The sequence below is a fragment of the Acanthopagrus latus genome, chromosome 15, assembly GCF_904848185.1.
Source record: "Acanthopagrus latus isolate v.2019 chromosome 15, fAcaLat1.1, whole genome shotgun sequence".
Classification (NCBI taxonomy): Eukaryota; Metazoa; Chordata; class Actinopteri; order Spariformes; family Sparidae; genus Acanthopagrus; species Acanthopagrus latus.
The window spans coordinates 22,956,120-22,972,985 of record NC_051053.1 but is presented as its reverse complement, the minus strand read 5'-3'; the positions used below and the strand labels follow the sequence as shown (position 1 = coordinate 22,972,985).

At 41.3% G+C, this 16,866-nt stretch overlaps 1 protein-coding gene across 3 annotated transcripts in view; it reads right to left on the bottom strand.

Moving 5' to 3' along the window:
• slc8a1b (solute carrier family 8 member 1b) overlaps positions 1 to 16,866 on the bottom strand; it is a 149,425-nt gene that overhangs the window by 26,898 nt on the left and 105,661 nt on the right. For all 3 annotated transcript variants that reach the window (XM_037124249.1, XM_037124248.1, XM_037124251.1), the window contains exon 6: positions 1,970 to 2,115. In XM_037124249.1, the coding sequence (XP_036980144.1) occupies positions 1,970 to 2,115 (146 nt within the window). The remainder of the gene's footprint in view (positions 1 to 1,969; positions 2,116 to 16,866) is intronic.

The window sequence follows — 16,866 nt, the reverse complement described above, 5'->3', positions numbered from 1 at the left end:
CGCACTCGGCGAAGGGTTTTGTAACACCGTCTTTGTCATTCTGCTGGTGCTAGTTTCCCTCGTTCAGTCGCTGACCTGAAATGCATACATGTGTGCACACATGTGAAACTGTCATGAGTATGTTGGGCTATAAACCTCAGTGGTGACCCAGCTGAGGGCAACAAATGACCATAAACCTGATGCTGACCCATAATACATTGCATTGTCTTGTTTTTCTCTCTCCCCCCAATCCAGCTTATCTTTCTTTCTCATGCATATTATTGACATTTTTGTCATTTTGGTCTGAAAATAACTTTTTTAGAGCATATTGATGAGGAGGAGGAATGGATTTATACATTTGTTGATTAATAATTGCAGCATTTTGGGGTGTAGATAAAAAATTTTCAATTTTAAGATACTTGCACGGTGGCAAAAAATATTTCTTTAAAGTCACATAGAAGGAAACCAACTTCTTTTCCTTTCTGCCTGGACTCACTGCTCTCTTATGTGCCACTGTCTGCCAGAACTTGAGTTTCTGGAGAAAAGGTGCACTCAGACTGAATGCGAAGTGAATTTTAGAGACAGTGGTTGACGCAAATTCGCCCTGAGCCCGATCAACTGAGGTTAAGACGCGACACTGTGCTCCTTTCCTTTACAGCTCCACTTCAAACAGCAGAGAAAACCAGAGTTCGTGGTGAGATTTGAAATAAGTCAGAAAACACACTCCACAAATCACGCTCGATCTCTTTTGTTAGCTGCAGCTGTACGCTCGGCATGATCGGCTTTAGCCTTCAAACATGAGCGACTAACGCCTTGTTTGGTTTCAACACTTAAAAAAAAATGTCTGTGGATTTACTGTGTGAATAAAACTGACTTTCAACTTCTAAGTAAACTTTCTGATAATGCAGCTTCTCTCTCTGAGCTGTTATGTCAGACACTCTCTCGCTGTTGTACTCCACTACCTAACACTACCTGCAGTACTTCAGATAACTATAGGATCCACAAACACACACACACACACACACACACACACACACACACATTAATGTACACTTGACAAAGTATAGCAACCTGTCAAGTGGTGAGCTATTACTGGGTGTTATTAGTCGTCCGTCTAGAGAGCGCGTGTAGGTGGAGCGGCATGCATTAGTATGCACACACACACACACACACACACACACACACACACACACACACAGACAGACAGACATGGCAATTACATCCACTCTTGTCTTAAGTGTCTGTGTGGGTGAAGGAAAGCAAGGAAAGGACGAACACACAATGAGTACACAATTTCCAGTACGTAATGGAAATGTTTGTGAAACTGTGATGGAGGTTATTGTTTGTGTGTGTGTGTACGTGTGTGTGTTTGTGTCTTTGGTATCATAAATATTGTAGTTCCCCCTGCAATCAAAATAAAAATGCATGATATTTCAGTAATGATCGTAAGTCTGCTGATTTGATGAAGGGGACGAGGCTGCCGCAGGGGCGACCGCATTGCGAGTATCTGTTGTGGCATTTCTAAGCATGACACCACCGGCTATTTTAAAAGATAGCTGTGGACATTTCTAGTCATGTTTGCGGCGATGAAAAACTGATATTTTTCATGAGAAGTCGGGCATCTGCAGTCACTCGTGGCGACAGAAGCGGGTGTTTTGAATGAGACCTCGGGACATTTTCCAGCCATGCTTGTGGCGACCAAAAGAGGTATTTTAAGCCAAACCATGATGCTTTCTGAACCTCACAGAGAATGTAAAGTTGCAAAACAAAGAAATGTACATTGTAAACTTATCTTTGGTTCTGAAGAAAAACTGTCTTAGCTTGCATTTATTTAGGGGAATCTGATTGGATTCTTGAGTGTTTTGGAATGAGCGTAAATTAAAGTGACTGTTTCATAAACACTTAAAAGTTCCTCGTAGTCACCTTTAATACTCACATTCGGAAATTAAAAATTAAAGCCCGAGCTCTATCATTTCTCCCTCTGTCTTACCTTGAACTCATACGACTCCTCTATGATGACCTCCAGTTTGACGTGGTCTCCCAGCATGGGGCGGCCCATCTCGGCGATGCGCCGTTCCTCGTCGTCTTTCCCCGCCAGCGGCTCCTCTTCCTCCACCTCTTCTTTCAGCTGTTCCTCTGGAAACACCACAAGACAACAACCAACAGTGGTGTTAGAACAGGACACACTGATATTTTATTCTGCTTCGTATCTAACACTGCTTTTCCAAAAAATAACAAGACAGTTAAAGAAATTGGAGCAGGCCAGTCAAGTTTTGGTAATCTTGTAGGTGAGGGGAAAAGTTTTATTTCCAGCTGTTACTTCCTAAACACAGTTAATTTAAAACTTAAGCATCAACCTTTGTGTTCAGTTAATATCTGGATGTTTGCGTGCTTTCATCCTATATAATTACTTTCACACTGTTCACTAGTTACAGTGGCATAACTGAATGAAAATATACATCCAGCTCCTCTATCGTCTCATTATCCATGTCTCTCTCTCTTCGTTCCCTTTTTTCTTCTTTTATCCCTTTTCTTTACGGCGTGTGTCAGTGATTGAGATTCACTGTCGAGCCTCAACTCACTGCTGGGATCAAAGAGAGAGAGAGAGAAAGAACAAGAAAGGCTGTGATCAAATTTTCCACGGGGGAAACAGTTCGGTTATTCATGCTATTTGCCTTCCATTATAGTGCAGTGCATTGTGGGTCCACATCGGTTCATTGGTCATTTGTTCCCCTCTCTTGAGTTACAGCACGGGGCTTATAGCTCAGTCACACACACACACACACACACACACACACACACACACACACACACACACACACACACACACACAAGCATGCAAATTTATGCCACGAGGACTTTCATCAAACTTTGTAGTTGAAGCCGCAGAGATGAAGGCAAGACGAGCAACAACCAAACACAAGTCCAACTGAAATGAAATCACAGGTTTATTCTGCTATAAATCATATTTTGGGTGATGAAGTTGTTTCTCCGTCCACGTCGACGGATTAATTGCTTCCATACAGTCGATAAAATTGCTTCATTTTAAGCCGTTTTAGCATAAACCAGCTAAATGACTGTCAAATCATACAAACATTAACCTCATTAGTCCTCCTGCTGATGTTTTCTTCTATCTTTTCTTTCTGCTTGATTTTAAAGTGGTGTCCATTAACACATCAGCAATAAATCCATCCTTATGGTTTAAATTCACCCCAACAGGTTGGTCCTTTGATTTTCTGTCTAAATCTTTGTATTATATCAGAGGGGAAAATGAATCTTGAAAGCTGAAAATCTTCCTGTCAGATACCGTTAACCCCGAGTTTAATATGAAAGGAAGCTCTCTAAGGCCATCACAACAGGTACGTCCTGTGATTTTCAGTCAAGCTATGGCAAGATTTGTCCATTTTAACAGATACTGTGCAGCCCAGCCGCCAGGATATTAAGTTAGCAGTTAACATTGCTGCAAACCACAGATACGTCCAAGGCTGACATGTACCAAACGTGGCAGTTCACATAATATGTTTATTAGCCGCCTGTCGCAGCAGCAGAAGGTAAAGTGGAAGGTTTGTGGCATTATTAGCCAACAAGGACGCCCAAACAAACGCTTAGAGTTCGATTCACAGCACTGGATTTTTAGAGGCCACCCGGATGCATTTTCTAGCCATTTCACTGCAGTGAAAAGCAAGTGTTTTTATATTATCTCGAACTAGTACGAACAACATCATCAGTGGGAGATAGGACGGCAATTCAAGCCTCCTTATCTGGCTCCTTATCCCTGCTCCAGGTTAGGTACCGGCTGAAATGTTGTTTGCAGACACTAAAAGAGCAGTACAACAGAGGATTTCTTCACAATTCTGACCGGTCATTGTGTTTGACCAGTGTTGTTTGAGATAATCTGTTTCGTAAGTCGTTTTCCATTTACCAGCGGATGTTTCCAGCGTTTTTTTTGTAGCGATCAAAGCCGGCTATGTTTCACGGGAAGTCAGACAATCTCCTTCCATGAACATTTTTGAGTCAAACCATGTTTTTCTAACCCTAACCAAATGGTTTTTACACCTTAAACTTAACAGCAGACTAAACCAGTTTGAACTTATCTGTGTTTTTGCACAAACATACTTCCTAACATTATTCTGGTGATTAGGGTCGTTGATAACCACATTCAGATCACGACTGAAGATTGATTTTCTCATCAATTTCTTTGGCATTACTCAGACTACCGCTGATCTGTGTCATAGCCTCTAATGATTGATCTTATCTTTTAATGATATTTATTAAAAAACACATTGAGGCAGAGACTACAGCGTGAGGGATTGATCGACTGATTTGACAGCGAGTAATCAGCTGTAAGATTAAAGACAGGAAGTAATCACGCTACTAACTAGGCCTATTAAAACAATCAAACGCTCTTCAGTAGCCTGTTTATTGTACCTGTTTCACATATTAAAAACAGATTAATTATGAAAGTTTAAAGTTCCTCAGAAGTGTTAGGTTGTTATTCACACACACACACACACACACACACACACACACACTCCACGACACACTGTGTATTAGTGTGTTAATGAACTCAATTAACAACCTACACTCAGCCTCTTGTGGGATGAACATGACCGGGCAAATATCCTTGTTCGCTACACTCCCTCTACGTGTGTGTCTTTGTGTGTGTGTCTTTGTGTGTGTGTGTGTGTGTGGACCCCTGACAGAGGTTGAATGTTGCACGGTAAGACGCTGCTTCCTGTCAAAGCCGCCCTCTGTACCATTTATCATTTTAATCCCCTCATCTCACGTCCTCCTCTCTGCTCCTTTTCGCGGCTCAATTCAATTACACACGACTGTGCTTTACATTTAGGGCACATACACAGAATTACAGCTGGAATTGTGAATTCAGCATCGGAGGATAATTAAATCTGTTTTTCAAATTGGGTCCAGTTGCAATCTGTCCATTTTTTTTTTAATGCGGAGACTAGAGAATTCATTATTTCCTCAGAAACTAAGTAATTGGTTTTCTTCATCTTCAGCACACATGTTCTACTTGTCCTCCTCATTTGTGCGCATACTGTATCTTTAAACAGGCGAACAAATGATATGAGAAGGACATAATCTACCTCCACCCTGTCCCAAAATATCTGTCTTTGTTACGTAACTGTTTCTAGCTCCGTCTCGTCCTTTCTTAATCTTTATTTTCCTTTTGATCTACCTTCTGTCGTCTCATCCTCTTTGTCACCGCCTCGCAGTATTAAAACCTCCAATTTGTATTCCTCCTTTCTCTCCCTAATTCCTCCTTCTCTCCCTCTTCCCTGATATAGTTTCAATTCAAACGGGCCTCGGCGAGCTGCCAGAGCAAGGGCCGACAAAGAGCACATTACTTATTCAGTTAGCAGCCATGACAACGTAGCTGTCAAATTACAACTGCCTCGGTATTTTCTCTGGGAACAGATGAGCTCATGTGGGAGCACAGCATACAAACACAGCATCTCTCTATTATAATGACAGAGCCTTTTAGATTTAAGAGCACTTCTTAGAATCTAATTTGCCAGCCGACACCCCCCTTAATAAAAGAGGATTATTTTCATTAGTTTTCAAGTCCTTTCCTCCTTAATGAGCACCTTTAGTAGTTTGGTTAGGCATCCTAGTATCCTGGTCCTCATTTAATAAGCACAAATCTTAACTTCAAATCTCTAAATCATCAGTGATTTCTTTGTAACTCTTGTTTGTGTTTCTCCTCTCTGAATGGGGGATATGATAACTAACACACTTTTTATTACTGGTATAAATAAGAATTACATGTCGGGGTTTAGAAACATAAATTATCAGGGTGTTAAAAAACGTTGCTCACTTCAACAATACGTGAGTTCTGATAGCGTAGCTGTGATTCATTTGGGTTTAACTTTTCAGACGAGGCTTTCAGTCCTTCCACTATGAGGACATGACGGAGACTTGTTAAATGTCTAAGATGAGTCATGCGATGGTCTTGACATCAAATTAACTAAAAGGCACAGCGACAGCCACTGAAATGTGTCATATCAGATATGCTGATCTGAAATCAGCTGCTTGCAGCAATTAGATTAGAGTCAATGAGGGAATTCAGGGAATTGTTATCACCAGTTAGCAGCTCTAAGTGCGTCAGTTAACGCCCGGCATAAACATGCGTCTCGACATGCGTCTCAAGTGACCACTTGTGATTGGAGCTTGGTTGTGCATATCTTTATATGCTGAATTAACAAGGAGGCCAGAATAGTTAAGACTTTGTTGGCTGCAGCATTTCACAAAGTTTATTTAGTTTCTCCTGTCACAACATCTCTTAAATTGAGCATTTTTTTAAGGGAGTCTGGGGACTTTTTTCATAGCTGACAAAGGAGTTGCATGTATTGGTTGTTATGTACTGTATGTGTAAAATCTGGCATGTTTACCATCAATAAAATGTAAGGTTCTGATACACAATTTTAAAGTAAATGATCAAATGAGTTAAAACAGTTTCTTCTCATTCAAATGTCCAATTTATAAGAAAGTTGATTTTTCAGTCTCATTCCCAACTTGCCAAATACCAGAGATGCTTTGGGATTATAAGTTAAGTCAGTCACTATCCTACAATATCAAAGCATCAGTATTTTAAGAGTTGGTTATGAGACTCAAAAAACAACTTTCATACAATTCGGACCATAAACAACTCCTGTAATGTTTAAGGTAGTCTGGGGATATTGCGGTAACTCATTCAGTGGTGAGTTGAAACAGTGTGTTCACAAACGTCAGCTGCAAACACTGGCAGGTGAAGAGAGCCCGAGAACTGCGTACGGGACGGCTGAACGGCTTTGAAAGCCTCCTGCCTCCACACCTGTCTGACGTTAGAATCGGGGAGCTGTCACCGACTATTTCTTTTACTTTCCAAAACAACCCAACATGCGTCTGCTTCACGCAGTGATTGTCAAGCTGTGCAGAGGTGAGAAAGCAGCCTGTGTTTGATCTTCTCTTTGAACCCTCTTTTTCTTCCATCATTACTCGACTATTTGTGGCTCTTTTCGTGCGAACAACCCGTCAAAGGCCTTCCATGAGAGACCCTGAAAAAGGCTGGAAAAAGTGCGCCATGTTTGGACGAGATTTTTTCTTTGATGCTGTTCAATCTTTACAACATGGTCTGGTTATAATCTTTTAATGATATATTGAGTTTTCTTTCTGTGTCTGTGAATCTGTCTGGATGAAACACGGGTCCATATGTGCTGACAAGAGGCGGTGTGTGCAGAGTGCATGCAGGCTTTCACACCTTGTCATGCTTTGAGTCCCAAGGTCCACGAAAGTGATGGAGGACGACAGGGAGACAGGGAGAGGAGGAGAGAGGGATGGAGGAGTGGGGGAGCGACTCCATAGGTGGAGGGAAAGGGTGAAAAGAGGAGAGGAGAGGATTTTTACACCCTGTCATGTTTGATTGGGCTCCGTCAGAGGAGGCAGTGGAAGACGAGGGGAAGAGTAAGAGGGGGGAGGGGAAAGTGTCACCATGTGAAGATAAGAGGAGGAACAGAGGGGAGAAACTTCTGCACTGTGTCAAGGAGGAGATGGGCAGATGGAAGGAGGAAGAAGACAAGAGGGGGAGACAGAGAAGAAGATGTCTTTGACGGGATTAAATAGTACAGCAGGAGGAGGAGGAGGAGGAGCAGGAGCAGGAGGAGGAGGAGGAGAGGTTACATTGTCACACTTTTGGAGAGTCCCATAGGAGGTGACAGAAGAGCAGCTGAAGGAGAAAACATGTGTGTCCACGGCAGGGTAGAGGACAGGACGAGAAATAGGAAGAGAGGATGGAATGAGTAGCAAGGACGTAAGGAGGTGAGGAAGATGATAAACAGTGAAAGAGAGGAGGGAGGAGAAGAGAGGAGAGGTCAAACAGGTGTGAGCAGAGGACGGGGGAAGGATTATGTAATAGGAACAACAAACAGGAGGGAGGTGAGAAGGACGAGGGGGGGAATGAAAGAGGAGGAACAAGAAAAAAGGGGAAACGAGAAGGAAGGATAGAAGTAGCACGAGTAAGAGATGTGTGAGAACGAGGAAAATACAAGTTAAATGAGATACATGCTGCCAAACTGCATCAGCACACAGGTCAGACAGAAACTTAATGCAGCCCGGAATGTATTTTTATTTATCAGTGTCACGAGGAAACATTATCTGCTAAGTTGCGAAATGTTAATGCTGAAGGCATCTACGCAACATTCACTGCGCGCCCTATAACCAGTATTATATATCAGGAAACAGGGTAACAATGTGAGGTGTCTCTGGTGAAAGTTATCGCCTCAATCTGAGGCTCCCTTCAGCTTTATGGAGCTTTTTCAGCAGAGTTTTAGCTCTTTATGTCATCGAACAGCCATTTTCGGCGGCATCAGGCAGCTGTTTTAAGTGAAAAAGCTGTAAAAAGAACCACTTTGCACGACCTGCCCAGCACCGAGCAGCAGCAGGTGAACATAGTGGAGCATTTAGAAGCTAAAGAGCCAGATATTTCCCTTCGGAGTTGTTAGAGAGCAAGTAGAGTGAATATATTTTCTCCATGTGTCCAGTAAGAGAACTCTAAATGACTGATAATGTTGCATAAATGGATGAGCACTTTAACTAAAGGTGATGATGTTAATTTTAACTTAGAAGTTTTTCAGTGGTTAAAGCTGCGTCAAATGCTTAAAAAAACAACCGTTAAAAACATAAATCATGCATAAGTCATTGAGGTCGATGAGCAGAAAGAGCGCCTGGAAGTCCCTGATTGAGATTATAAACCTGCAGTCTAATAAATATTATCTTCTGTGCCATCATCTGCCTGTTTATTTATACTATATTTACAATAATGAAATGAAACTGATGAATTGAAAGCTGTTCTTATTCTCGGAAATGTATGTAAAATTATCATAAACTCTGTAATCTAAACATGAAGGGTCCACATTATATAATCTCAAATGGCCTTTAAAGTTCAAATTAGATAACAATGTCTCTGAAAATCGACAGTTAACTCGTGTTTATCTAAGGAAATATTCAGGCGTCTGGCAAAAAAATGCCATGTTGTGACCTCAAAATACCCCTGACTGAGAGTAACAAGGGCAGAAACTCATTATAGATCCTTATTTCCTTATTTATATTAACTTTGTGCTTATTAAATATTCAGAAAGAAGTGCTTAGGCAGAAAAAAAACTGTGTTCAAAAAGCAAATGCGTAAATCTACATAAACTTGCATAAGTAGTTTAATAGTTTAAGGCTTGGAAAATTTATATTAACTATATAGTGCTGGATTTGAATTAGCATTGGCCACATGATGCATCAATCGTCTGGAGGCTGTTGTGTATGTTTCTCAGCAGAGAGAAGAAAGAAGAGAGAGTGGGCAACTCATCTACATGCTCACCCGTTGGCTGTTGTCGGCTGTAGGGCGGGCATACAGTCAAATATCTGCTCATTTACATCGATTTTCAGATCATCAGTCACTGCCAATGTTAACGTTACGTATATATGCACATTACTGTTATAAAGATGCAAATGTATTCACTTACATTGTTTGGTGATTTGTAATACTTAATGACGGACTTAACGATGCCGTTTAAACACCTCGTTAAAATGTATAACTGATGCTGTTTACTACTGTAGACGTAACAACAGAGGGTTCAGCGAGTTGGCTGTAATGTATATTGTGGTAATTAAACTAAATACAGGGAGACCTTGGCGAAGACAAACACACGCATGCAGACACTGACTGGCATAATAAACAGATTATCGAGTCCCAAATGATTTACTGTTGTTTGGCTCATGTACAGCCCGGGTAAATAATTATTTTTATCTACCATTGCGTAACTTAACACACACAAGTAGAAGGAGGATGAGAGGAGAGGACATTGCTGTCACATATTTATTCACACATAGGCACATGTATGAATGTATGTGACTCTACCAGGGTATATTGTGTGTGTCCATGCATGTTTGGTACTGTGTGTGAGTGTGAGTTAGGACATGAGGTCATCACCCTCTGCAGGGTGCATGTGTTTTCAGCTGGTTTCCCTCTCAGCACTGTTCCTTCCTCGCGCTGCGCTGTCTCCCACCCTGATGACTGACGGAGGTTCATGCGCTGCAGTGAACTCTCCTCTGCCACCCGCTGTCCCGAGGCTCCTCTGGAGCAAATCAAAAAACCTGCAATATCACAGGGTCATCCGGAGACTTCTAAAGCCTCCAGCGAATCCAGCTTTTTTCCTCCAGAAAAAAAAATATAATCTCCAGCACGAGAGATGTAATCGAGAGAGTCGAGTCCAGTCGAGTCGAGCATTTACAGAAGGAAATTCTGCCCTTTGAATCCTCAACAACACTGTTGGACTGTATTTCTGTTTCAAAGTGCAAACATATCTAACACCATCTGCACAAAACAAACAAAAGCTGGATACAAGTTCGCGCCTGCTCTCTGCGGGCTGTCGAAAAGGTGTTGAAAAGGCAGAAATAGAGGAGGTTGTAATAGGTTAATGGGAAAGTAAACCACACGTTTTCTCATTTCTCTCCTGAACAAATGAGAAGTTGCAGCTCTATGAGATGAGAGGGTTTGTGATGAAAATGATAAAAATGTACTTTACAAGGATACAATTAATTCAGACTGCTTTCCCTGGTGGAAGTGGAATAAATGTTGGTGAATATAGTCCAAAACAAATCCCTGTTTGGAGCTGATTTTTGTGTCTTTGTTATACACAAGATGACCGCGTTTGAAATGTTGGCATTCTAATAGACTTAGACACTAAAACAGCCTTTTATCGGCTCAAAAATAAGCAAGAATAAAGGATCTGGTGTGCCAGAATACCCGAGAGACACTTCATGCTTAATGCTTTTAATTCTAGTAGGATGAACTACAGTAATGGTAACTGAACAAGTCATTCTAAAAACACCATTAAACAGCAGCAGCTCATCCAGAATGCTGACGCTGGAGTTTTACTCTTGCTCTTAAAGTCGTTACACTGACTTCCATTTAGTTCAAGAATAGGTTTTAAAGTGCTGCTCACGTCCAAAATAAGTGTGGTGAAGCAGCGTTTAGCTGTAACGCTGCACGCGAGCGGAACAAACTGCCTGAAGATGTTGGTCGTACCCCAAATGTAGCAAATTTAAATCATGGTTAAAAACATTTATTTTTCCATGTGCCTCCGACTGAGCTCTGAAACTAACAAATAAACCTCGCACTCATCTCAAACCCGTGATACGTCGCAGAAATTATGAGCTCAACATCCTGTTTTTAAATGGTAACAGGATGATGATCCTTGTTCTTGGTACAGTGTATCATTCATTAATGAAGATCTATGTTAGCAACTTTGCTCAGTGAATATTAACACTTATCATTGCTTGGCCAATTAAGATAACGCTTCTGAGGCCAGTAATCATTATTTATTTACACCAACTTCACCGAACAACCAAAGTTTCAGTTTCAGTTTTCTCCACATCATCCCCTTGCTCACAGGTGGAAGTGGCTCATTTACTGACACTAACTACCTCTTGTAATATTCACTGTGATGTTAGCATCCTGTCTGTCTTTGTTTTTCTGAACTGACTGAAAAGAGAGGTGACTATTTGGGTCTTAAGCTCTCAGCAGCTTCCCCATTTTATTCTCCTCTTTTATTCTGGCATCCTGGTTTATGTTCATGTTGGGCGAATCCAAGGATGCTCACTCAAACATTGGCTACTTAGGTCGTATTTCAAGCTGCCTGCAGTGGATTTTGATGATTTGACCACCAAAAAACTTTTAATTCATAAATGAAAAATGCTTATTCTTGTTGTTTTATAAGAAATGGTGAGTCGATTTATACAAAATAGGAATTATTTATCATTGAACATGATTCATTCCAGCCTCCATGGGCCCCAAAAAGCTTTTCCCCTTGTCCCTCTCTAACATGTAGCCCTTATGTAAAGCACACTGAACTGCAGAGTACTTTACAAAAATTGCTCAGAGGCACTGAACTTTCCTCCTGTTTTCTCAGCAGAAGTCATTCTGCATAATGGACATGGACATTCAGCGCTGCATGATATCACATAAACAGACGCAGCCCTCGACTGTTCATTTAGCGCATCTACAGTAGCAGTAAAAGCCTTGTTACTCATTCGCACCTTTCCGGCTCTCAGCGACAAGACGAGTGACTGAACTACATTGTTTCCCTCCCCGCCCGACTCCTCGTATCAATATGGTAAATGTAAGATCTGCTGCTTGTTTAGTCGGTACTTTAATCCTGTCAACCTTCGCTGCTTCCAGCGAGAAAAAGAAGCGTGGAAAATGAAACAGAAAATGGGAAATAACATCAGGCTTTCATCTCTGGCTCAGAGGTACTTCACTAAAACATGACGCGCCGGTTTGATAGAAGATGAAACAGGACCTCACAGTATCCCAAATAATAAAAGCCGGCTGTGTTTTCTAACTGTACTCCCTGAATGTTTAAGCGGTTTTTTGGAATTGATATCTGAGGGCAGAATTCACACATTAATCAGCATTAGCGGGCGAACATGCCTCTTCTGGTCGGGTTTCAGCTGCAGTCTCTGGGGCACGATGTTTAAAAGCCCATTTGAAATATTGTGGGCTTGTTCCAAAATGTATTGAGAAAATCAATGCCACGTTCCAGACCCTCTCTGCTGCGCTCTCCGTGTGAGAGGAATTAATTTACCGAGAGCACAGCCTCTGTAAACACTAACACAGAGCTGGGGATAGAAAAACATGGAGTCTCAGCTGGACCACTGACTCAGATCAGTGTTTCTGTAATTAATACGACTTCTTCAGCAGTGTGCCTTTACTTTTAATTATCAACTGAGATCAGTCAGCAGTGTGAGTGTTTTTTGTAGTGCGTAACTGATTCTGTGACTGCCCGAAGACAATCTTGGTACCCAAGTGGTGTACAGCTTCCCTGGAAATATGAATAAAGGCAGTATTTCCCTTTTTCTAGTGTCGGGGTCACTTTAGGAAAAGTCATAAAAAAACAACAATTCAGGGGTTTTCTCTGCTGTTAAACACAGTTCAGGGTCATTTTTGACCCAAAGACAACCGGAGAGTTAATGGTGACAAGATATATGTGAAATGGTTCTGAAAACAAAAACTCAGGAGTTTAAGTTTGTTGAATTTGAAATAAATTAATTTCTTCAAATTCCTGAATGATTCTGCTATAGCATTTAGGTTACATTATTGTCGAAGCTTAATCACGTAATGAACTTTTAAAATATTTTCAGCTGAAATGTTAAGATCATTAAGCTTTGACCAGAGAGCCATATCATGAAGCACACACAGAACAGGAACAAATGTGGCTACATAAGAGCGTACATGATGGTAAGTGCGTGTACGTACGGATAAACACGTACAGAACCTCCACGACTACACGCTCACGTTATTGGACGAAGGCTATAAAGATCTCTGCAGGGTTAATTTAGCATAGATCATCAGTTCTTTTCACACACAAACCTGCTGCAGCTCCTGAGCTCTGTGTGTGTGTGTGTGTGTGCGTGCGTGCGTGTGTGTGTGTGTGTGTGTGTGCGTGTGTGCGTGTGTGTGTGTGCCTCTACGTATCCTGGAGGTGTGTTTGATCTCCTGACTGTGATAATGTGATACCCAGCCCTTGTCTTTGATCCCCTCATCACTATAAACACTGCTGATGCCTGGTAAACACACACTGCCATTACCGCACTGATAACACTGCCCTGTCGTGCATCTGTGTGTGTGTGTGTGTGTGTGTGTGTGTGTGTCAGAAAGCGAGGCAGAGATAGAGCTACCTTTAATCACCTTACACGGTTGAGGTAAAGTGAGTTTAAGGGCATAAAAGCCTCTTTAGATAAACACCTGAACACACAGGTGGTGGACTGGTTCACCTCAAACTCAACCAGACCGACATGAACATGCGTTTGGGTTTGTTGTGGGTCACTTCAGTTAAAACGCAAATGATTTCTACCTCAACACAAGCAGCCATCCGCCTCATTGTTGTGCGTCTGTGTGTGTATTTGGAAAACCAATAAATAACAGATTTTTTTTTTCTCCACCTGTGTTGCTGTGTTTGCGCAACTCTGTATTACATTAGGTTGTAGGAACAGAGGAGGACGAGGTGCTCTGGTGAGATAATGGACTGAAACATTGGAAAACAGATGCACGGATGAGACATGAGGACACACACACACACACACACACACACACACACACACGCACACGCTCATAATACACATCTGAAACCATACACACTCAAGAGAAAACTCTTTAGCAGCATTAAAGATGATTACCACGTCGCTCCAAGTGCATCTTTGCGTTTAGACGTTAATACACAATGTATTACATGAATATTCATAATATACTGTAAAGAAAGGGGGCGATGACGACTGTCATAGTTTAACCGTCTTCACTGTCTTAATTGCACCAATTTGTAAAATGTAGTTGACAGTGATGTTTTACATAACAGCCTAACACAACAGTTGGCTCTACAGACGAGTAGATTGAATGATCTCCCTGATGAGGAAAGGATTTGTTTGTGATACGATTCAGATGACGCTGAAGTAAATGTGCATTTTATGCTTTAAACTTTGTTTATATTGTGATCTCAGCTATGTTTTGTATTTAAATTAAACTGTCCTGTGAGAACAATGAATCTCCACAACATGAATGTTTCGTGAGCTGAGAACAAACCTGCTGTCAGCTTCGCGGTCGGCAGAATAAAATGTTGTCAGATAACGTATCTGTGAACGATATTGACATTTGTACGATGTGTCATATCATGTTCCCATTACATTACATGACTGCACTTTGTATCGGGGGGGGAGGTGGGGAGTTACAGGTGTGTTTCAACATTTGTAGGCGTCACACTGACTTTTAAGGAGACCTCGGGACAATTTCAAGCCATTTGCAGCAACAAAAAATCGATTTTTTTTGATGGGACGTCGGAACATCTCCAGCCGTGTTTGTGGAAATCAAAACAGCTATTTTGAAAACAGAACATCTTTTTCTAACCCTGACTAAGTGGTTTTCATGCCTAAACCTCACCAGAAGCTCACATTGTCACAGGATAAACTTGAACACTTAACATAAAGAAACGTAGTTTAACATATCTTCGGTTTGCAGAAATGTACATTCCCAACATGAATTCTGTGACAATGTATTTTTCATATAACATAAAGGCTTTTTAAACGGATTATTTAGCTCAGAGATGCTTGATTCAGTTTTGTGGATGCCATCTTGACTCTTTGTATTCTTTCTGTGTTGGTAAAGAAAACATTACACACAAATGCAGCAGCTAATAATATTGATTTAAACCCATAATACCTATTAAACCCTGGGTAATAGTATTAGTTTTTAATATGATGTCATGATATGGCATTTACCCAAAACTCCATCGTGCTGTGCCCAGTGCTGAGTGTTAATTACTTCCCCTTTTGAGCCATGGGACAAATGAAGCTTCGACTTAAGGGCCGTTCTTTGAAGCTCATAGTCATACCCACAGTGAAATCACCATCCTGGGTATTGCCTCTATATGGCTTTCCTCTGTACCGCCATGAGATTATTCTGAAGTGAGCTGTGACATTTTCAAACCCCAGCAGAGAGAAAAGATCTCAACGCATGAAAAAGCTCTCGGCTGGATTGGAAACGGGAGAACAGGCCAGAGGGAAAAAGGAAAAGGAGAAGAAAGGAGAGGACAGGTGTGATTCCCACTGAGCTTTCTGTAAAGACCTCTGAGGAAAAGCAGAGAAAGAAAAGCAGAAAATAAAAGGAAAGTACAGACGGGAGCAGTAGAATCTCTCCGGTGTGTGTTCAACCTGAATCCCAAATCAACAGGCCTGTTAAAACACGAGCGATCAGGGAGCAGCACTACATTTTTGTCACGTTAGAAAATATGATAGAAGAGCGACTGATGCTTTGATTTTATTTCTCGCAGCGCTGCCAGCTGTAAAGTGCCCTTTTCTTTGCCAACTTTAAAGTGCTCTTGTCTGGGTGATCGTATTAGGCTTTGCATAAAATACACATGATTGAAATTGCCAATAAGATGAATATCACACCTACTCTGAGAAGTTCTCTGGCCTGTAATATTGTAATTGTATCGTCTATATTTGCATTTGTGGCATTCAGTGCTGCGCTCCTCAAAGATCACCTGTCAATCAAACTGTACAATCTTTCTGTTCAAGTTTTGGCTTCTGGAGTTGATACTCTTAAGTCTGTCCCAATTCCAAACCACATACTCATGAGTGTTTTTGCAGTCAGTATACAATAAATAGACCCAGTTTTTTGTCAGGGATGTAGATCATTGGTATGAGCCAGCCATTGGGCTCTTATTTCTGGTGACACTCTCCTCCACTATCTGAATGGTATCATTTCAAAACTCCCTTTAGCTACAGAGAAACAACAACATCCTCCAAGCTAGCAAGTTACACACTGAATACAGCCCTAACCTGGTCACTAACGCTACAAGCACTGACAAGCTAGCAGATGTTGCTTTTTCTTTTTCGAGGATCAAGCCATTTAAATTTCAGGGCTCATCTCACCACATCTGTCGCAAGGGTCAGTGGGACCATAGCAAGACAGCTGTGATTGGTTTAAAGAAATACAAACAAGCTGGAGAGCAGCCTGAACGCTTTCCAGGAAATTATACAGTACTCGCACTGTAGAACATCAGTTGAACTTCAAATTTAGAATAGAAATAAATTAACTTAACTGACTGACATTTTTTATCTAGCTGTGAGAAGCCTCTCCATTTCCATTTAGTGCAATTTCTTCTGGCTGTATAGTGACAATAAACACTCCAAATCAGGGTTTTTGTGAACATTTTGTGTCACATCATCAAAACCTGCTTGGAATTATGGAATTGGGACACACGTCTTTTCTTATAAGTGTTATTCTGATAACAACACCACCACATAATGCTAACTGCATTAGCAGTTCTTTCACTACCTGACTATGGC